Source organism: Pundamilia nyererei, unplaced genomic scaffold (assembly GCF_000239375.1).
Source record: "Pundamilia nyererei isolate P.nyererei 1_Seehausen unplaced genomic scaffold, PunNye1.0 scaffold00080, whole genome shotgun sequence".
Lineage (NCBI taxonomy): Eukaryota > Metazoa > Chordata > Actinopteri > Cichliformes > Cichlidae > Pundamilia > Pundamilia nyererei.
The window spans coordinates 2,206,919-2,229,576 of NW_005187481.1; the positions used below are offsets into that span (position 1 = coordinate 2,206,919).

General features: G+C 38.1%; 1 protein-coding gene across 1 annotated transcript in view; it reads right to left on the reverse strand.

The window, feature by feature from the left end:
• pcdh1a (protocadherin 1a) overlaps positions 1–22,658 on the reverse strand; it is a 106,111-nt gene that overhangs the window by 26,416 nt on the left and 57,037 nt on the right. The window contains exon 4 of the mRNA XM_005737902.1: positions 5,325–5,544. Coding sequence (XP_005737959.1) covers positions 5,325–5,544 — 220 coding nt within the window. The remainder of the gene's footprint in view (positions 1–5,324; positions 5,545–22,658) is intronic.

Here is a 22,658-nt window from a genome sequence, read left to right on the forward strand (position 1 = left end):
GGGGGGTGTGCATGTAAGTACCTGTCTGCAATCTACCTATGTCTGTGCTAGCCCTCATATCACAGCCAAGATCCCCATCCACTGATCCCTGGAAGAGTGATTATTGTCTGGGCTGGAGTGAACAAGGCGGGACTGATGGTCAAACCAGTGTCCCAAAAAGAGAGGAGGGCTTATCGTAGGTCCTGGGACTTATTACTCAGAGGTCTGGGATAGGTGAGCCTTTTTTATATGTTGTATTATGTGACTCTAGCTGAAACACAATATATTTGTTTTGCTTAAGCTAATGTTAGCAAAAATGAACAAAAACTCCAGTCATTCATGTTTTTTCTCCTTATAGTATAAGTGATTGAAAGCAACTGAAGAAAAAACACTTTAAATTAAATCAAGTGAACTCAGGATTAAAGATGATTAAAGATGCCTGATGCTATCTCGTATAACAGAGTTTTTTGATACTGATGTCTGTTTATTTATCAAATCCCCAAAACGATGCATTTTCTTTTTGAGCCAATCAGTAATAAATACTGTAAATCACTCTGACATTACCACTAATCAAAATCTAATCAGTAATGTCTGATATAGAGTGGATGGACAGATGGGACAAACAGAGACCAGTCGTCAGTCTATCTGTGATTTCACTGTGGATGACAAATCATGCATCTTGACAGCAACCAGACATACAAGATAAGCAGTTTTCATGCTGTCTGAAGCAATCAATTTAAATGGAATTACAGAGCTCAGTGATTATGATGAGAGTCTATTAAAGTAAAATAGCACTGTAATCAAAATGATTTAGAGATTTAGAGCACGATGCAACACCCGCCACTGCAAACAAATACATCCATGTACTGTATTCAGGTGCACATGCGCACCCACCCATGCCCCCCACATGAGCACATGCATCCAATGGACATTGGATGCATGTGCTCATTTCTGATTAGATTAACAGTTGAGCAATGTGCATGCTACACTGTGAACGTAAGAGTGGAAAATGCACATGGGTAAACTGAAATGGAGTGCATTCTAACACAGCCGGGAGACAAGAATAAGAAAAAGTGGGAGGAGGAAGCAGCTGCTAAGGCATAGGGGGGGGGGGAAGGAACTCCAGAAATTAATTTCTGCAGATCAGACAGCATAGATGTCATATAGCGGAATTTTTTATTACTCTACTTTGAATGAACTTTTAATACCAAAGCCAAGAATCATAACGGAATATGTTTATGCCCACTTGAGCGAAGCTGTTACAGACTACATACACACTTTCCTTTGAGCTACTCAGCCCAGTAAACCAAGGTCATATTACTTTAGTCTGCAAGAATCTTAACAGACAGGGAAATTTTTTTTTCTTTTGTTCATTTTAACTTTCAAAAGGCTTTCGATTGTATTTACACAGACACCTCTTTTAGATTTTTTTTCTTCTTAAGTATTACATGGCTATGCAGCTGTTATGTTCCCCATGTACAAACTGATTACTCAGTACTCCCATTTAGTGCTGGGCGATATGGAAAAAATATTTATCACGATATGAATTATGGGATCTGCTTTGGTCCTTTTCATATTATCTTCCTTTTATTCTCGATGTTACTTGTTAAGCACCTTGGCATACTCTTGCTTTTAAGTGTGCTTTATAAATAAAGTTTTATTATTATTATTATAGTTATTTATATCACGATGACGATATATATCACGATATACCACCTGACCTGCGGTCATCTGGAAAGTACGCGGTCTGTAAACAGCGAGCGGGGAGTGTCCAGTCTTTGTTAATGAAATGGATGGTTACGCTCATGTAGGGCTGCGTATCTCTGCTTGTCCATAGGTCAATCATCAAGGCATAATGCACGACACTGCAAACATCCTTCTCTACTTTGGCCCAGCACTAGATTAATAGATTCTTGAGTGTTCTTTTTCGTGGACCTTCTGTAGGTGATAGATTTGTTGTGTTGCCATTGAGTGCAGGAATAGTTTTATAGCATAGCTTGCAAATGGGCGACTTCTGCTCCATGTTGGTGCTGTTGAACCCAAAATGTAACCAAATCACAGACGTACCCCCTCTTTTCGGTAAAAGTGCTTCTTCTTGGGCTGCCTGTGTAGCTGTTTCTGCCTGTTGCATGTCCGGGCATGAAACTGCAAACTGTCGCACATCCATGGTTTTGAGTTACCGTAAAGCATGTCGCAAATTCGGGTGCACATAAAGCAGCACCATGTCGCAAAACTACAAGATGGAGTTTCTTTGCGAAAAATATCATTTTTCATAATTTATTTTCTCTTGCTAAAGTTAAGAGTATGTATAGTGAGAATACAACACTAATATATTTGCCACAGGCTATTTAATGATATTTTTTATGTAATCATTTATAAAATTAGGTTAGAAACAATAGAAGACAAATGGCACGATAGACACTTTTCTATCGCCCACACGATATATATCTTCATATCACCCAGCACTACTCCCATTGCTGTTAACCAGATTAGGCTCTTGAAAGTAAGAAACCGTAAGTACACATTTGACAATTTAATTCTTGCCATTTTGCCATATGCAGATGATATTGTGCTTCTGTCAGAGGGAATGTGTTAAAATTCTGTTTAAGATTATGGAAATTGTCAGTCAAAGGTAAATGATTTATTTTAGGGAACAAATTTATTCAATGTGTTTTTTAATACGATGGGACTTTGGGACTGCAGCATGGGAATATACATAGAAACTAGCAGGATTGGTTTAGAGATCATTAGTTGGGTGCCAACACAATAGAAGGGTGTGAAAATCTTGGGCATTTTACTTATCCACAACATTATGATGCATGTGTCAGCACCATATTAAATTATGTTTTAGTGATAAGGGAATTAAAAAATCAGCCTAAAAGCAACAAGTCTTGGTTAACTCGCAAGCATTTAATCAATCAATCAATCAATTAATAAAAAAGTACCACTAATTATAGATACACCGAAAAGCTAATATACTTACCTCATAAATTATTTACAGCTTTAATAGCAGTGTTAAAATTAATAGCGACAAGCATAATAGTAATTTTTCTATGTGTAATTTTATTAGTAATAAAAGTGATTCTGTATTTCCAGTTTATTATAGGAATGAAAAACCTGACTACAATCAGAATTTCACTGAATTCCCAAACTGAAATGGACTATTGAACTACAAAGTTTGTAAAAATGTAGATTCGCCAGTGTCAGAGTTCAACTTGTATAACAAAACACACATCCATGTCGATATTTTCCAAGCCCGGTGATGCAAAGGCTGACAGTCTGGGGTTCATATATTGCGTTTTATCCAACTTAAATGGAGTGACACATCGTCCTCACCTCCCCATTTTTTGCCTGTCAGTCATCTTTACTGCAATGAATAAAGCTCTGTACCAGTACAGCCTGTCACTCAAAATGCTTAAAAAAGACTTCATGTCACTATTCAGGTGAAGCTTGGGAGGAATTCCTCTGTCTCATTTGATTTTTCTGTCTAATCTTTCATTTTATGTAGGCTCCCTGTTATCTCCCTGGAGTGGAAATCACATTTTAATTAGGTCTTTCCTTGGTTAGCAGTTCATCTTCGCATCTCCCTGTCCTATGTGTTCATCCTGTGGGCTTTGCATCCTTGTCAGAGATTCCCTACACCCTGTCACAATCTAACGTTGTCCCCATCCTGTGCCACCTTTCCATTCTTTAACTGCTCTGTCTTCACTTGCCATCTTGCTCCCTTGCTGCTGAGAACAAAGGCAACATCACAAAAACATGTGTTTTCCAGATGGCAAAAATGCAACAAAGCCACAACAATCTAAAAATGAAATCATACATATCCCATAACATAATTATGTGGGCAAGATAGAAATGTGTTAGTTGACTGCTGGCTCCTGAACCCGCAAGAGCGAGACTGTATATGGGCTGACTTAATCTGATGTTTAGTAAACTTAGACCTGTGTAGAGGCAGAAGGAAGTGCAACATTTGGGAGACTTGTCCTTTTTTGCACAACCACTACTCCAGTCTTGAATTCCAATGTCACTAATTGACACCAACATTTGCAGCAGAGATGAATAAACTAACTAATGTGACCCAGCACAAGAAGAGGCAATGCATCACAATGCAAGATGCTTTACTAAAAATGGAACTTTATCATCTGCTGCTTTCAGGTGACAGTGACACATTTTAGCCTTTGATCCTGCAATGTTTTGTAACTTGGGAATGCTTGAGACTGAAATAGTCTTCCTTTTTTCCCCCCCTCTCATCACTTAATCTTTTTCCAACCGTGATGTATACTTGCACTGACAAAAGATGCATCTGGGTCTGTTTCACCCACAGTGTGACACCTTAACTGTCAGTGTTGATCAGCAATTCATCAAGTCCTCAATGATGCATTTGTCTTTTATGGGGCAGTCAAAGGTCTACCTTTAAAATCTATATGCTAACAGACCTGAGCCCTCACTGCTTTTGAGATAAGACCACATTAATGAAGAAAGTTAACATTCTAGAAATGCAAGCAGGAGGGCGAGGTGTTGTAGGTCAGAAGTGAAATATCAGAATTTACAAGTGTAAGACCGGGCAGCACTGCAACACAAAATGCTACAATAATTGGAAATGCACCATATGTATCACTTATCATAGACATGTAATGGATTGTGTTTGGCAGCGTAAGGCAGCAAAATTGTTATTTTGATGCACTGCTCACAGATTTGCAGCTATGGCCTTAGCTATAAGTCTTTTTGTTTGTTTGTTTGTTTGTTTGTTTGTTTGTTTGTTTGTTTGTTTTGGGGGGTGTTCTTTGCAATATAAACCTAATAGTGAGGCCGTCAGTGTTCTGCTGGTGGATTGATTATTAAACCAAGAAATTATGGCACCTGCACGCCTTAGCTGCTGTGTAACTCGTGTCCGACTAGGAGCAAGGAACTGCTATGAGGAAACATAGTGTAGTCTGCACAGATGTCATGGTTCAGATTTATTTAGAGGGCAAATGCTTCATTAGTTGGGCTTTTTAATTAGCACACTTGTGAGAGAGGGTCATTAAGGATGTCTGACAGAGGACCTGCTGATGAGGGGGATGGAGACACTGCTTACTCCAGCCTTGGTACACTCCCCACACACACATACACACGCACCCACGCAGCACAGATCTGCTCAAAAACCAATAACATTTCCACACAGTCATCAACAACCACAGCAAGTCAACGTCAAGCGTGCCACAACATTTTTGGGCTGAAATGGCCAGGGAGCACAAACAAACCTTCTACATAATGCATGTCTCAACCAAAGCCCGTTAGAGCCATCAACATTCAAATGCATATTCATAAAGAATATGCCAGAATAAAGAGGCTTGTCAGTGTACCATTTTCTGGGTGTTCAGTCTCTCCAATACTGCCATCTGGAGTGGTTCTCTCATAGTGGTCCTCAGGCAGGGTCAGGGGTCCAATGCGAGGACCAGACGATGACTTGCTGCTTGGAGTCTCAGATTCCTCCAGGCCGCTGTCATAGTAGCTGTGCTGAGAGGCATCCTGCAGGTCCTGCACAGGGTTGGTGGTGGAAAAGGTCACTCGCCGATGGGGATGCTAAAACACAGAGAGAAAACAAATGAATTTGTTCAGTATAAAGACACTTTTTTTTTTTACCCCCTATAACCCTTTTTTTCTTTTTGTTTCCTTTTTGGTCTGCACAGTTACATTCACAGCTCAAAACACATCCATTTAGAACTATTCTGTAGATTGTGCTGGCCATATAAAGTTCACTAATAAAAAGTCAGAAAATAGTATTAAATATTAAAGACCTTTAAATATTAAATCATTTTTTGGTCTATTATTATTCTGAAGATTGAATAGGTCAGAATTATATGAAAGGAGTGAAGATGGACTTCAATAACAAGGAACAGAAATGAATTAACTACCACAACATTCCAATATATTCTACAGTAGATTAATAGATGCATCAAAGTGTGAATGGGGGGCATGCATTTAAATATTCTGACTGTTTATGAAAAGTGATTGAAATTAGTTTGCAACAAATAAGTGCCAGTTTTCTTTCGTTTTTTTTTTTTTACAAAGCATCCTTGTAGTGCAAACTGTCAAAGTTTGATTTTCCTTGATATCCATGGACATGAAAGTAAACATTTTAAACAAACGTCTCATGGTGTCATAGAAATTGTAACCGCGATATGTACGATTATTGCTGTCACTGTCATTATTAGTCAGACAAAAGTTTCATTTTCTAAATCTGCCACTGCCAAATGAATTCTGATGACAATGATTGGTACACTAATCAGTAGCCCCAGTGAGATACTTTCTATCTCCATATTTTAATATTTCTCTTTCCCCAGCTTTTGATGTTTAACTGAGTGGAAAGCTAGACAATATTTCCACAATCTAACTAAAAAGGAATCCAAAGAAGATCTAAATAAGGCTAACAACAAAAAGGGCACTGCAAATAAAGTTTGTGACACACATCAATTTGCCAGCATTAGAATAGTTCATTAAATTTGCTTTCAGTGGTTTATGCTGATAAGATTTCATGAAAGATTGTAAAAAGTAAATGAATGAATGAAAATACTGATAGCTTGAAGAGGAGCAGAGCAACAAATGATAAATCATTTGAGATCACACCCTTTATCAAATTGAATGGCTTGTAAATAGAGTTAGGAGACCATTAAATTTCCTCTTCCAAAGATCAGTTTACTAATGGCTACCTACCCGCCGATCCACAACAGAAAGATGACTCCTTGCAGTGCACATGCAATCGTCCCCCACCCCCACACATGAGCACCTCTCGTAAAAGTCAGGAAAGCACTGATACAGCAGAACAGGCCTGCCAGTGCTGCACGAGTCAGCCCCGATCAATACCACGGGTCTGCGCTTTCTACCGTTCAACCACTTTTCTGGCAAACAAATCCATGCTAGAAATCATTCGAACCATCAGCTTTTAGTACATACACACACCAGATATTGAGAAATGCTTTTAGGGCTTAGGTAAGTGCTATCAACAGCATGTTAGCGGGCTCCAAAATGTTTCCAGAAACCTGTTCATCTCTCCATCATCCCAACCCATCATACTGTTTTTTCTCAGTGCACTGATGCATCTCGACTTTTATCTGAATAATGACTATGTGAGTTCGCTGGTGCCTCATAGTTATTTTTTCTCTTTTTCCCTCTCAAGAAAGCTACAACAACACTACATCAATAAATTATAGTCTCATCTTGGATTCTATAGATTTATGTATATTATTATATACATAAGAAACATAAAAAAGACTTCTATGTCTTTTTTGTTTCAGATATAGTGTAAACAAATGAAGAAAAGGTGCTGGGAGGGTGGGGGTGGAGTTAGGGGGTGTTTGGGTTCTATTAAATGTGCTCTTTGATTGTACATAGACACATAAAACATTTTTAAGCTTCATTTGAAATTAAACATACAAAGCAAGAACACGCTGTTTATTATACCACTCAAACCTCAGCTGATCTAATTCAGTTCTGAAAATATTACTAGTATGAATCGTGGAAAGATCCCACACATGACAAACACACACAAATTCAAAATAGAGACTCCTCCATCACCCTGGCTGCTAAGGATTCTCACTTCTATGGTATTTTACAAACATGACTAGACAAACTATATATTCCAGTGGTGCATTCTTAAAATCCGATTGGTCATCTCTTCAGCTCCTTATATGTTTAAAGTGAGGGGGCGTTTAGTTGTTCAAATATGGATTCTTGCTTACACGTCTCCTCAAGGCATCACTCCAGAGAGTCAGCATGTTTCCTGAGTATGATAACCAGCAAAGACTGCAGAGATGGGAAATAGATTCCCCTTTTAGTCAGAACAAAAATCCTTTGCCAGGCCTTGGGGGCTGCAGGGATGCGGCAAGACGGAAGGATGGAAGGGGAGGCTGAGCAGGAGTGGGGAGTTGGTCAGGCAGACACGGGCGGCGCTTTGGCTAGAGGGGACAAGCAGAAGGATTAGATTCTGGGAGACTGGAGGCGGGAGAGTACGATTGTTTGGGCATTGTTGTAGGAGTAAGAAGCTACAGGGCTGAGAATGAGGGACGGGACATTTATGATGACATCTAGAATTCATAACCCTATTTAGATTTTGCTAAAATGGCCTTGTTCATAATAATGTAGTCCCAAAGCAGATGGAAAGATATTGCATGATTCTGTCTTTATAAGAGGACCAAGATACATTTTTACATAAACAGCAATTGTCCACTGCTTAACTGCCCCCCCCCCCCTCCCCCCGGCGTTCTTAGTCAGGCTGTCACAGAACAATTTCGAGCTAAACATGGTTATAACTGAATGAGTTTTAGCTGAACGTACATGCTGATTACTAGTAAGATGATGATGTTATTTCTTAATTTCTTTACAGTTTGCTGACATGACCATGTTCCACTCTTGTGAGAGCAGGCTGCCGTGTGCTTTCTTAAATAGGCTATTTAATTATACATTCATACAGTGCTCCTTTGCAAATACCATAATAACCAAGTGCTTTGTGATAAACACAGAACAGATTAATAGTCTTTTCAGTGCCTATATGACCTGACTGTAAGGCCTTGGACTATAGCTGAAGACTGCACTCCTTGTTCTTCTCTGCATGGAGTTGCTACTAAATATGAGCTAAACAGTGAGCTAAATTATTGGGGCTTTCTCTGTGTTATTGTAGGATCTTTACCTTACGATATAAAGTGCCTTGAGGTGATTGCTCTTGTGATCTGAAGCTATATAAATAAAACTGAATTGAACTGAATGAATGCTAGAATGGTCATGTCATTTGAACTTTTACCATCTAAATATTTTGAAAAAATGTGTGACAAAGTGGCAAATAAATAAGGATTGTCACAGAAAAGGAAAAAAAAAGGCTATTTTCGAAAGACTTTTGATGTGCTTGCATTTGAAGTTGTTATGCAAGCTGGAACTACTTGTTTTAATTTACTATCTATTCAGCTAATTAAAAAAAATTAATGAGGACTGCACCTTCTCTTTATCTCACCCTTTCATTGGTTTGTAGAAGCAAACATATAACACAGTGGGGACAAATCTATTAAGTTGAATTGCAAGGACCAGACTTTCATCTAAATACATCAAAATATCAAATCAATGGAATAACACAACATTATGTGATGTCTTGCCTGAAACAAGAACGGGTTACGTTCGAACTGATAAGGAGTGAAATAGTCTGGCGCAGATAATCACAAGTGATGATTTATGTGAGTTAAATCTTGAGTGTGAGGTTAAGGGAAGAGAAGCCTGCTGGTCTGAACTCAAGAGTGCATTTTAGGTTATGTTTAAACTGGCAGCCCATATTAAATTTTTGGCAGACTGAGATATCAGAACAAATATTTCATTTTTCAAATCAGATTTAATCCAAATTCCCGAGCGGGTTGCTATCTGATTTAAAAACTGGCTTTCAAATGATCCTTTACATCACTTTGTATTTGACAGACAGCAGTGACGTCACACCCAGAGAACTGCTAGCTCGGTGCGGACTGTCACTAATGTTTTCTGGCGTGATCGAAGACTTGTGCACTGTGACTAGATATTGCTACAGTGTGAAGAGTGAGAGAATACATCTCCATTATTCACCCAGCTTGTGGCCTGCTGTTTTGTGTCCGCATTGGGAAAAGGCACTACCAGTTTGTGAATGTATTTACGCCTATGCCGTTTCCATAGCAACTGACGCAAATGGGTTATCGTCAATGGATATATGGGAATAGCGTGGACAGTTTGTCCCAAGGATTGGTTTTGAAATAAAATAATAATAATGTAGGTGCCTGCAGCTTGAATGGAAGAGTAGAAAGACATTGTGGTGGTGTACAGCTGTGCTTTATCAAAAAGGATAGCATTTTAGATCATCTCTAATATTACTGCTGATTTGCACTACTGTTTTTTGGTGGGACCACAGACCCCAATACTGCTGTGCTCTTGTGCTGGAGGTCTCAGTTCACTGTAGATGTCCTAGGGCTACCCAACACCATGTTGTCAGGTGCCCTGTCATTCAGCCAGGCTTCCCTGGTCATCACTGCTAGTGCTTATGCAGATGTGCAAATTCTTCATGCTCTCAGACACTTTTTAAGCAAACTCCCGGAAGAATCTCAGGTGAGGTACATTGAATTTTTGAATGCCCATCTGCTCCAAAGTTTGTATTTGTCTTTTCATTCATCTATGAGTAAACATATGGCGATCAAGCTGTTGACTGAATTGTATGTGCTTCAAAACTTATACAGTTAGGACTATATACACTGGATGACCAAATTATGCACTCACGACTGTTTACGACAATATATTTCAGCATTTAAATGCCATGTCAATTTTACATGGTACATCATGGATGCAGATGGACACGCGAATAACAGCATGGTTGGTGAGGGTGAGACGGAACAGGAAACGGACAAGACAAGGCAAATCGAGGAGCTCGTTCCTAAATGAAGTTCTACCTCTGTAGCATGGATGTGGTTTGACTGTGAAAATCTGATACAAACCAGAAAACTGTATTCTGCCAGTCATGACAACAGGCTCAAACACCAAGAACCTCTTCTACCACCTACACAAGAACTATTAGACAGAGAGTATGGACAGAGTTTTACAAATGACAAGCACAAAAGAACCGTCAAGTGCTTATATAAAAATCATTTATGTTGGGCTTGTAATCATTTTTTTAAACTGTTTTGTTTATTATGAATTAATATTTTAACATTTTAAATTAATGATTTGAGCTGACATTCTAAATAAAAAGATCAAAATAATCACATATGAACATGTATGATTCTTTTTTGAGCATGCCATTTAAAATGTTACAAAAAATACACTATTTTACACATTTTCTAAACTTGTGTATGCACTATGTCATGATGTATTGTTATTGGGATATGGGATGACTTATACTGGGATATGAGATTTTGGTCATAACACACAGCCCTATATACAATATGGAATTAATCCATTTTCTTCTACCTATCCAGTTCAGGGTCACAGTGAGTCTTACCGTGAACAGATCGCTAGTCTGTCTCAGGGCTCAGTGACAGGCAAACATTCACTCTATATTCACACCTACGGCCAGTTTAGAACCACCATTTAACCTAACCTACCAAATATAGATTTAAGATTTAGCCTGAGACTAGCATTTAATATAAGCCACATCAAAGTCTGAATTTGAAACCAAAGTGGTTTCAAAATTCTGCATCTGACTGCTACCTCTATTTATACTACTCTGTAAGCTTGCTAAAACCTGTCTGGCTCATAGTCCCTTATTGTCTTTTTTAAAATGAATTTATGATAAACACAATCACTCAAGTTTTCATTTAATCCCAGTGATGACAGCAACTTGTACTAAATCAGTGTAGAACAATGAAAATAGCTATGCCAAATGCAAGAAAAAGAATCAAAATTTGCCACTACAAATTCACTGCCACATTGCAACGATGCTAAAAAAACAAAAAAGTTCAATCTCTTCATTGCTTCCAAGTCCAATGGCTAACACTGTATTTGTCACAGTTAGTTTGATGCCAAATGTTTTCATTTAAATTTTTTATTACACAGTGGTATTGTTCAAGCTGAGTCACTGTGGCCAGAAAAACATGCTGAATATTCAGAATTTCACTTGGAGAAGCAGAGCACAACAAGAGCCCAAGTTTCATAACTTTGAACAAGACACATGAATGGGGATAATAATGAACTAAACACAATCACTACTGGTTAATAGCATCTCGGGTGCAATTTGAAAGTGGAAAATATAGCTTTTGGAAAGATAATTAGGGAACAAGAAGGAGCACTTGTAATAAAAGTAAACTGGTTTAATAGGAGACTTCAGAAGGTAAAGAATGTGGACTATGTTTCACAAAAAGAGAGACGGAGAAAAAAACAAGGACATTCTTTAGTTTACTCTTCTCAGCTGCATTTGAATAAAGCACCAAATCCATACTTTTAAGCTTAAATTTCAAAACTTATATTTTAACTACTGATTTTATCTAGTGTTCTGATTTTATCTACTGTTTTTTTAATCAATTTTAAATCATGCTTTTTATTGTTTTTGTTTTTTAATGTCTCTGTAAAGCACTTTGAATCACCTTGTTGTTGAATTGTGCTATATAAATAAACTTGCCTTGCCTTGCCTTACTGTGGCATGCTTTTAACCGGCTGTGAGGCCAAACAGCAATACTATACTCCACTAGAATACTCTCAACTTTTCAAGCTGCAGTAAACCTACAGTATGTGGCTCTGTTTATCAATCCTGAGTTGAGGTATATCGTGTGTGTACTGGTGCTGGCAGCCAGACTTTTCCTATTGAATCACAGTTATGTGTCTCTCTGATATTATGAAATGGGTTTTCTGCCCATGTTAAAGGAAACGGCTGATGTCTCAGTGCCCCTGTGATATGAAAAATTCAATTTAAAAGGATGAGAGAAAGAATGGTGCACGGCCTATTTTCATTCCCTCACACTGAGAGATATGAGAATGATGTTCTATTGTGTGGAGGAAATGATGCCAATCGTACTGCGGAGAAATTCCTTCATAATTCAATTCAATTTCTTCTAAATCCCAATGGCAAGCTCCTCTGCCAAAGAGAGGCAGAATGACAGAGACAAAAAGGGAGGGTTGGAGACTAAGATGGAAAAAGAAGCACTAAAGACTGAGACTGAAACAATGAAGAAATGGAGACGAGTCAGAGAGAGCAGCCACACTTAGCGGAAGGTAAGAGGAGAAGACAGTAATACAAAGTGGAGGGGGAAGTGGATAGAAGAGAAATGTTTTAGTAATGATTTATTTTGATCACTGTGGCATTTTAAGTAAAGCCAACTAATTTTCTCTAATTACCTCTCAGCAGCATCTGAGAGAAGCAGAAAAAGTCATTTTCTGTTGCGGTCCAACAGGACAAACTTCTAATTTTGGTGAAGTGGTGTTCGGGGTGGTTCACAGTAAGCCTGCCGTATATGCGCGCCTGATTCTAAGTGTACCATTAGCTACAGAACGTGCATCATTGATAGCCCGGGAGAGCTCTCCTGGTGCGGGACCAAGAATTTTCATTTTGTTACCGTGTTTGTGAGTACATCCTGGCTCTGGCATTTTGGGCGTGTATGCAGGAATCAATGAGCTGCTGCCTCTGAAGGCACAGAAAAAATGAGCTGCACCAACAAATATGACAATGAAGAAGTGCACCTCTCAGTGTATGCAGCAAGCATAAAACCATAAAGACAGAAGCAGTTGCAAAGCAAATGCATATGGAACTGTTTTTATTTTCTATTCCTCCATTATGTCCTCCATTCTCATCCCATCTACTGCTCTCTCTTGCTCTCTTCCTCTCTCTTTCTGTCTCTCTTCACACACACACTCACACACACCCACACACACACAGTTGTTTTTGTAGGTGCAATAGCTCCGAGGCAAGCAGCGTGGAATTGGAGTCTTCAAAGAGTCTTGGATTATCAAAGAGACACAGCTACCAGAAAACTAGGGGACACGCTAGAGAGGGGGAGGGAAGAACATAAGCATGAGGCAGGGAGGGGGGGGAGGGAGAGTGCAGAGGAGTCAGCATGGGTTTGGGTGGAGGATGAAGTGATCAGACAGGGTATGGGTGGGGGTGAGGGGTGGTTAAAGACCAGAAGTCCTTTTGTTCGCATACTGTAAGTGGAGAGGGGAGGGAAGAAAGCTCAGTGAATGCATTAAAAAACAATCACATAGACCTTAATGGTCTTGATAGGCAAGACTGGATTTGCATTCTTCACTGTCTGTGCTGCTGCCTATTCTCTAGTAGTTTCTTTTCTTTCTTTCTTTTTTTTAATTCAACACAGAATTACATTTCAATGGGAGCACTGGCCTTGAAATACCATAATGTTGTCACAGTAAAACCAAGTATTACTGCAGCAGGACCCACCAAGTGTGAATATAGCTGCCACATCTAATGACAAATCTGACTGTTCATGCCATTCCATATGACAGGATGTGGGAGTGCTGGTGTGAATGCATCACCCTTCGACAAAAAGATCTCCGTCAGCCTCTCTGTCCCACAATGAGCTATGGATGTCTTTTTTTCCCCATTACAAGAACACTTCTTACTACTGAACACATTTCAAGTGAACCTACAAACCTGATTCTGGTAGCTTCGCTGCTGTCAGCCGCACGCCATCATCCAGCAATGATCTTGTCCAAGTGCCACAGCTAACATAAATACACACAAATACAAACCTCCCACCATCTCTGACCTTATTTGAAGTTAATTACAACCATTTAGCGACATGAAAGATGCAAAATGCTGATAAACAAGTCAGTTTTAAAAAGTCATCTTTTCTTGTGAAACTAGGAACAGAAGTCTTGCCCCTGCTTGCACTCATTTGGTAATTCTGGTGCATGCTAAGACTGCTCTGGTGGTGCAGTCATTTGTTCTGACGGGAAGAGGAGAGCAGTAGAGAATAAGTTGTTGAACTCCTCTCCACACGCCACATGTATAGATGCTCTGCGCCGGTTTATTGCAGTCTATAAATAAATACACGCATTGTGTATGTGTTGGGCTTTCTTATGTGAGCATAGACCCTAAACTGCATAAAGATGGTCCAAAAAATTAAAACTTGACTTTTCCACTAAGCCACAGTTACAGATAAAATGATATTACTGTACAATACCAGCACGTTTGACTATTATATTCAATATTAACCTTCATCTTACCAATATATTTTACACAGAGGAACTGCCAGCTGGACCTACCGTAGGAAGTAATCATAATAACAAAATACCACCACCACTAGCAATAATAAAAATAATGATAATAGCAAAACCTAATATCTTTAAGAATTATTAATCTTTTAATTATCTAACATCCATTAATTTCCTTCTCATTCCAATTCAGGGAGGACTGGAGCCTATCCCAGCTACCGTAGGGTGAGAGGTGGGGTGCACACTGGACAGGTCCCTAGCCTGGTGCAAAAAAAAAAAAAGGTTTTTCATGAATATTATTTTTTTGCAGTTTTACAATTAGGTTGATAATTTTATCCAATTGAAATCTATACTTGTCTTTAATACAATTTGCAACTTTCATCCCAAGTATGCTCCATATTGTTACTTATCCTTTATCTCCTAGGTACTATACAGGATGCCTGGAGTTAGTTTGTCATTTTGAATGTAAAATTTAAAAAAAAATCATCTTTCGCGCACTATTTGAATCTTCTCTCATACACCAAAATGGTTGAGGAGTTATGAAAATGTGATGCTCACATGGTAAAATCTGGGCAGAGCTGATTTTTCTGTCTGTATTCAAACAACAATACCTTGTGAATGCTTTGTGCTACCATGATGTACTAAACAACCCCGTAGAGCTCGTCCTCTCTCCTTTTCAAGAGAATACTCTTGTATCTAGCACAAAACAGCAATGGCGTTACCATCATTTAAATAATAAAATCGGCCAGATGAAATGAATCTGCATCATTTCTATGTATAAAATCACTGAAATAAAGACAGAACTAGCCAGCCCAAAGATCCAGTATGTCCTGGATTTGCCCCGGGGCCTCCTCATCTCCTAGGACATGCCCAAAACACCTCACCCAGAAGAAGCCCAGGGGCATTCTGATCAACTGCCTGTACCACCTCAACTGGCTACTTTGGATGTGAAGGCATAGCAGTTCTTCTGTGAGTCCTTCCCAAATGACTGAGCTCCTCACCCTATTTCTAAGGGAGAGCCCAGACACGCTTCGCAGGAAGCTCATTTCTGCTAATATCCACAATCTCATTTTTTTCAATCACTACCCAGAGCTTGTTACCATACGTGAGGGGTAGAACATAGACCGACCTGTAAATCGACAGCTGCTGGGTCAGCTCTCACTCCATCACAGCAGACTGGTACAGAGTCCACATTACTGTAGATGCTGCACCAATCCATCTGTCATCTTCCGGCTCCACTTTCCAGTCACTCATGAACAAGATCCCCAGATACTCTAGAAGAAGCTCAGGGGCATGCTGATCAACTGCGTGTACCACCTCAGCTGGTTACTTTAGATGTGAAGCTCTTCTGTGAGTGGGCCACTAACCTCAAGTCGGCACTCTACCCTTTTTCTGGCTGAGAACCACAGCGTCAGATTTGTAGGTGCTCATTCTCATCCTATCAGCTCAACTGTGAGTGACCCAAGTGCAAGCTGGAAGATATCCCTCAAAGGATCCAGCAGAGTCACATCATCTGCATAAAGCATAGATGAGATCCTGAGTCATCAGACACAAAAGACAATTATAGGATGTTGGCATGTTAGCGGAGTAACAAACAGCTACTGCCTTCCTGTCTATGTTTCAGGAGTAAAGGTACCATCTTTGTTGAGCAGATCTTTCAGCTGAGCATTAGACAGTCAGCAGGCAGAGTTTTGCCCACTCCCAGGAGGGTTATTGCTGCTCAGACTGGGACATGTACTATAGCAGTATCAGGTCTCCTTTTCATGTGCGGCATGGCCAGTGCATAAAGCCATACTCTGAGCAGCAGGCATACCATTGCCTTGAAATAATCCTTTGTTGTGCCGTTTATGTCGCATACAAAATGACCTTATGAGACTTTCGGTTGCTTTGCCACGCAACTTATATGGTACTCGATTCCAATGAAAAATGACCAAAACCGAGTCGAGACGAGCCAAGTAGGTGTTACTGGAAAAGGGCTATATGTGTTACTTTAATGTAGGACCAGCAAGCAACTGCATAAAAAGTTGGACTGACAAAAAAAAGTACCTTTTGAAGAATTCAAGGAACACATTAAGTATGATGTTGGTTAATCAAATATTCAAACAATCCCTTTATTTGTAATTCAAGTCACATGGCAAACTATTTCTTTAACTTTGGGTGGGTTTAATATTAACGTTAATACTGATATATAAAAATCACAGTCAAAGCTTTGAGCTGCAAGTTCTGACTATCACACAGTCAGACCTAGTTTATAATGCATATTATATTTGGTTAATTAGTATTTTTCTGACATAATGCCATAAGATGATGGAATGGGAAAGCACAAGTGGAATATTCTTTGGTGTCAGATTTGGAGACGGGGGGATAAGCTTTGGGGAAGCCAGAGAAAGGATCAGTGTTGAAACTTAATTGGGAAGGGCACGGGATTAAAATTTTGATTGGTTTAGGGTTTAGATGGTGTTGTCTGACACACTCATTGTCTTAAACTTCAGAGATTAAATATGCTAATATTATATGGTAATATGATTGAGCTAATAGGAAATATAATGAAGGCAGCGTTTAGTGTTGCGCTTTTGCAAGGAAAATGCTACTATGCCTGGGGAAAAAAAATGCTCATAAAGGATGAAAAACCCAAAACAAGCAGACAGGTTAGAACACAGGGCACAGTGTAGAAAAGACAAGAGTGAAACATAGAGATGTAAAGAGAGTCCAGAAGCTCTACCTTGCCATGATTTGTTTTTTCAAAATCTTGTATGTTTTATATTTAATTTTTTTTCCGCATTGTAATCTTTTTTCTAAATATCTGTTTAATGAGTCACGAGCTTGTGATCTCAAATGTGCCTTTATTCATTTGTCCATTGTTTGTGTTTTATTATCCAATACACCATAAGAAAGTGTTATATAACTTAAACATATTGTTTTATTTCCCTCATGTGAAGTTCTCATGGTCACACTGACTGCTCTGACTATTTAGATTTAAACTTTAATCAGGTTCTCTTTGAGTGATTAAGTTCAGTAAGACTGTTTTCTTGGACCCAGACATCTACACTCTTGAAGTGCACTTGCAACCTGAGTAATTTCCTCTAACGACCACTAATTTTGCATTTAGCCAAGAGCTGTTGTATTAAAGTGACTATATTGTGGCGAACTTGGAAGCCAGGAGAGCATGCGGGAAAGTAAGCAGCAGGGATCGCTTTTAAGTCTATAAATGATAGATGCCTGCACTATTTGCAGCTCGGCATACCTTGGTAATAAATAAATTCTGTCTGGAAATAGACCAGTTTGAAACGATAAATTACAGATGTATGTAAATTGGTTTAAAATAGTCTCAATGTCTATTTTAACCACTATCATATCAATATCATTACAATCCAAAGATTTCAGCTTTTTACATTTTTTGACAATTTCAAGTCAAATTTCAGAAACTTCATTTTCATCAACGGCTGTGAGAAACATTCAATAAGTGTATTCATCAGTGTATCCAGTTTTTCCTGTGCTTACCCAGGATCAGTGATTGTTCTTGCTAAATTTGGTCCAGTAGTTACAAAAAAATGCCACAACATCCATAATATATTCTTTATTTTATCAATGAAATACATCAGAGAGTTGTTCAGTCTAGACCCCCCATGTTTTATAACACTGTTCAGTATTTCCCATAATCTTTTAATATTATTTCTACATTATCTAATTGGTCCTTATAGTATTCTTTTTTACTATAGCTTAGTATATTTATTAACTTATTTTTATATCTTTTGTATGTCATTTCAGCATCTTCAGTTCTCTTTCTTAAGAAATCTCTGTATAGTGCATTTTTCTTTTTACTTGAAGACCTTTTCTTATCCATGGACAGTCCATATATTTATGTTTCCTACTATATTGCTTTTTTGGAAGGTTTGTATTACACAATAATATAAATATTCTAAGGAATTCATCATACGTGCCATTAATGTCTTGTTTCTGATATATTTCACCCCACTTCTGTTTCATTAAAAATGTTTTAAATGCATGTATTCATTCCTCTGTTCTTACTCGTCTGTGCTCTTATTTACTGTCCACTTTATTAATCATGTAATTCCTATCGTAGACTGTAAAAATTGGGAGATGGTCACTGATGTCGTTAATCACACGTACAATGTCATTTGTAATAATGGTGTCTATGAGAGCTGCACAATAATAATGTGATCCTGGTAGGTCTAGTAATGTTAGGGAATAGGTTCAAACAGTACATTGTGTTACTAAATTCCTCAGTGATTTTTATTTCATGGGGGTTTAGCAAATGATTATTGAGATCTCCACAAATGAAAGTTTTTTGTGAGCTCTTTCTTTATCCAGTCTACTACTACCTGGAGCTCTGTATATAACGCCAATGATTACTTTTTTACTCTTTAAAAATTTCAACTGTTATACATTACAGTACCTTATTCAATTGCTATCATCATCTTATCCACCACATTAAATTTCAGGTTTTTTTTTTTCCATATTCAAGGCCACTCTTCCTCCACCTTGGTTTTGCCAAGTTATAAATGTGAATTAATAACTCTCCAGTTCAATGTCTATTCCTTTTTCCATATTGATCAAGTTTCCAATGAGGCAATGACACTAAGTGGATGTGAAAGCAAGACACAGCAACTTACAAACAACTTGCAAACAGGAAATGACAACGCACGTATAGATTCGCCACTTTCAGGTGAAACTATTTCAATGTTTCAAACCATTCCAAGGTTTTTAGGTCACCATTGATGAGGTTTCAAGAAGAAAATAAAAGACAGGTCTGAATGTTTGGAAATGTTTTGTAAAAATCCTGTAAAGATTAGATGAAAAATACTCAAAGGATCAATTAAGGTTGGTTTATTATTTTGTTAGATAAGTTGAAAAAAAGTTAAACAAGTAAATAGAGGAACAAGGTAAAAAGAGGTAAAAAAAAAATAAAAGGGGGAGAGAGAGGAGCGAAACCCCCAAGAATCCCCTCTGAGCAAGCACTGGGCGACAGTGGGGAGGAACAATTGCCTTTAAACGGGCAGAACCAGGCTCAGGAGGGGGCAGTCAACTGCCGGGACTGGTTGGGGGTGAACAGAGGTGGAGGAAGTGGAAGTACTTTTTTTTTCCAGGATGAGAGTTTTCAACTTGTTTGTTTGTTGTCTGATTGTTTCTCCGTTTTGCTTCTCAAGTTTCTTGCATCTTTGTTCCACTTCTTCTAAAGTTACTTGTTTTTCTTCAAGCTTTTCTTTCACTTCTTTGTATGTTGCCTCCTGTGTTAACTTTGCCTTGTGCAGGTCTGCATTTCTCTGTTGTACTTCGTTGTGCATGTCTTCTAACTGCTGAGTTCTTCTCTGGATTTTTTTGGAGCATACACTGCTGGTCTTCATGTATTTTGTCTTGTTGTTTCTTTTGCACCTGCATTTCAGTATGTTCGTGCTTCAAATTGTTGACGGACAATAATACCCCCTTAATGAGCTCTGAGCTGTTTCTCGCCATTTGATTGACCATTTTCTCCATCTGTGAACGTTGTTTTTCCAGTTTTTCCTTTTTGTCTTCCAGTTCAGTAGTTTTGTCCTTCAATTCAACAAAATTCTTGAAAAATTAGATTTTTTTTACTCTCAAAGTCCTGGAGAGTAAGTTTTTCTTCTTTCAGTCTTTCTTGCTGTTGCTCTTTCTCTTGAAGGTTCTTTATTTTTGCGCCATGTTTCATCCAAACTTTCAGCATTTTGTATTTTCCCTAAATGCCTTTGAGCTTGCACTGCATGTCTTTTTGCTTTATGTCCTGTTCTTCCATCTGTTTGAGGATTTCTGTAGTTTTTTCCAAAGCGTCATCGAGCTTTCATTGGGGCACCTTATTCTTATGGTCCATGTATTGGAGATCAAATTGCTTCTTCTTAATAGTAGCTTTCCTGTCTTGAAGCTAGTCGGACATTTCTTTTAGTTCAGCACTCTTTTCCTTGTTTTCTTTAATCAGGAACACAATCTGCTCTCGGGCTTGACCAAACTTTATTCCCCAGCCTTCATTAATAATTTTGATGTCGGGCTGGTATAGCTGTCTTTCTTCCAGGTGTTTATTTTGTGGTTCCATTCGTCTGCACTTCTCCTTCAGTTGAAGTTTCTCTTCTTCAATCTGTTTAATTTTGTTCTGGAGATGGTAGTTTTTCTTCCTATTTTTCTGTATTGCCCTTTGGAGGGATAAGACGGAAACTGGCCAGCTACGGCAGGAAGGAGAGGTGGCATAATCGTTTTGTCTTTCTTGGTGTTTTCTTGGTGTTTTCTTGAAAACGTGTTTCTTGGAATTTGTATCCAATGACTCTGAAAAGGTTTCTAAATGTGGAAACATTTGAAGACTGTATGTTTTTTTTTTTAAATTATCGTACTTATACTGTTTGTTTGTTAATTTATTTTGATTATGTAAAAAATACACAAAGTTCATTTAGCAAAGAAAAAAGATGGAAAATTGCTTTACAAAATAAAGCTAATACATTTCAACATTGCTTCAACTGTTGTGATTCAGTTACATATCAAAAAGGAAGGTGGGAAGAAGCACACACATATGACAAAGGATTGGGATTAAATAAGTCATTGGTCAATATTTAGTCAGCTTCCTTACTGATATAATGCAGTAATAATAAGGAACCTATTTCTGATATAATATATACATCAGATCATAAAATGTGCTAAACAGAGACATTCACTGAATTTCTGCATATTTCATGAAGATCATATCTTTATAACCCTTTTTGAACTGCTTTATGGTTGAACACTGCTTTAACTCCATCTTCAAGCTGTTCCAGAGCTTCACTGCATCCACAGAAACACAAAAGCTTTCTTCTGGTACGTGCCTTCACAGCTTTGAAGTTATAAAAACCCCTTAAATTACAGCTTCCTCCTCTTACAAAAAAAAAAAACAAAACAAAAAAAACAAACAACCTACTCTGAATATTAATTGGTAGTTCATTATTTTTTGCTTTGAACAGAATTTGTGGAGTTTGAAATCTCATTAGATCAGCAATTTTCAATATTTCAGATTGCAAGAATATTGAGTTTGTATGATCCCTATAACCTGCATTGTGGATGATTCAAACTGCTTTTTTTGAAGAGCAAAAAGTGAATGTAATGTACTTTTATAGTTATTGCCCCAGACCTTTGCCAATAGCTTAAATATAGTGAAACCAGTGAACAGTGGAGAATATAAAGTAATATCTCATTTAATACCTTCTTTTAGGATTGCAATGCTTCTTGATACTTTGAAATGAATATATCTTATGTGAGCTCTCCAGTTAAGTTTTTCATCTATTATTACCCCAGAAATGTATTTTCACTGACTCTTTCAATATCAACATCATTTATTTGAATCTTAGCATTTGTACATACAGTAAACTACTATTTCCAAATACCATTATTTTAGTTTTATTGAAATTCACCGATAATTTGTTTTTATCAAGCTAGAACGTCACTTTACTTATTTTATTAGTCATTTCATCCAGTAAATGGTGCAGATCATGACCAGAGCAGTTTGTATAGTCAGCAAAGAGTACCATTTTTAATACTTGGACACTTTACAAATGTCATTGATGTATAAGTAAAAAAAAATGGGCCCAAAACTGACCCCTGGGTACACCACAAGCAGTGTCTATACATAAGGAGCAACAACCATTTAATTTCACAAACTGCTTCCTGTCACTTAAATAACTTTAAAACTACCCCTCTGAGCAAAAAGGAACCCAAATTTTACATAAATGTCTGGAATTGGCCCCAAATTTGGTCAGATCACATCTGGTCATAAACTATAATGTTGCTGAGCAGGAGCCCTGGCAGCATTGCAAATTGCAGTATCTGTGTGTGATTGGCTGCGGGTTCAGAGCCCTGTAATGGTCAACTGTAGCTGTATTTTTCATCTAAATAAATGTCTCTAGGGCAAGTTTCCAATTCAATCTCAAAGAGCTGTGGTGCTAAACAAAACTGAATTAAAGGCAAACAGAATTTAAAGGCAATACTTTAACAGAAAGACATGGAATGGAGTAAAGTCAAAGGCCTATTATATATATATATATATA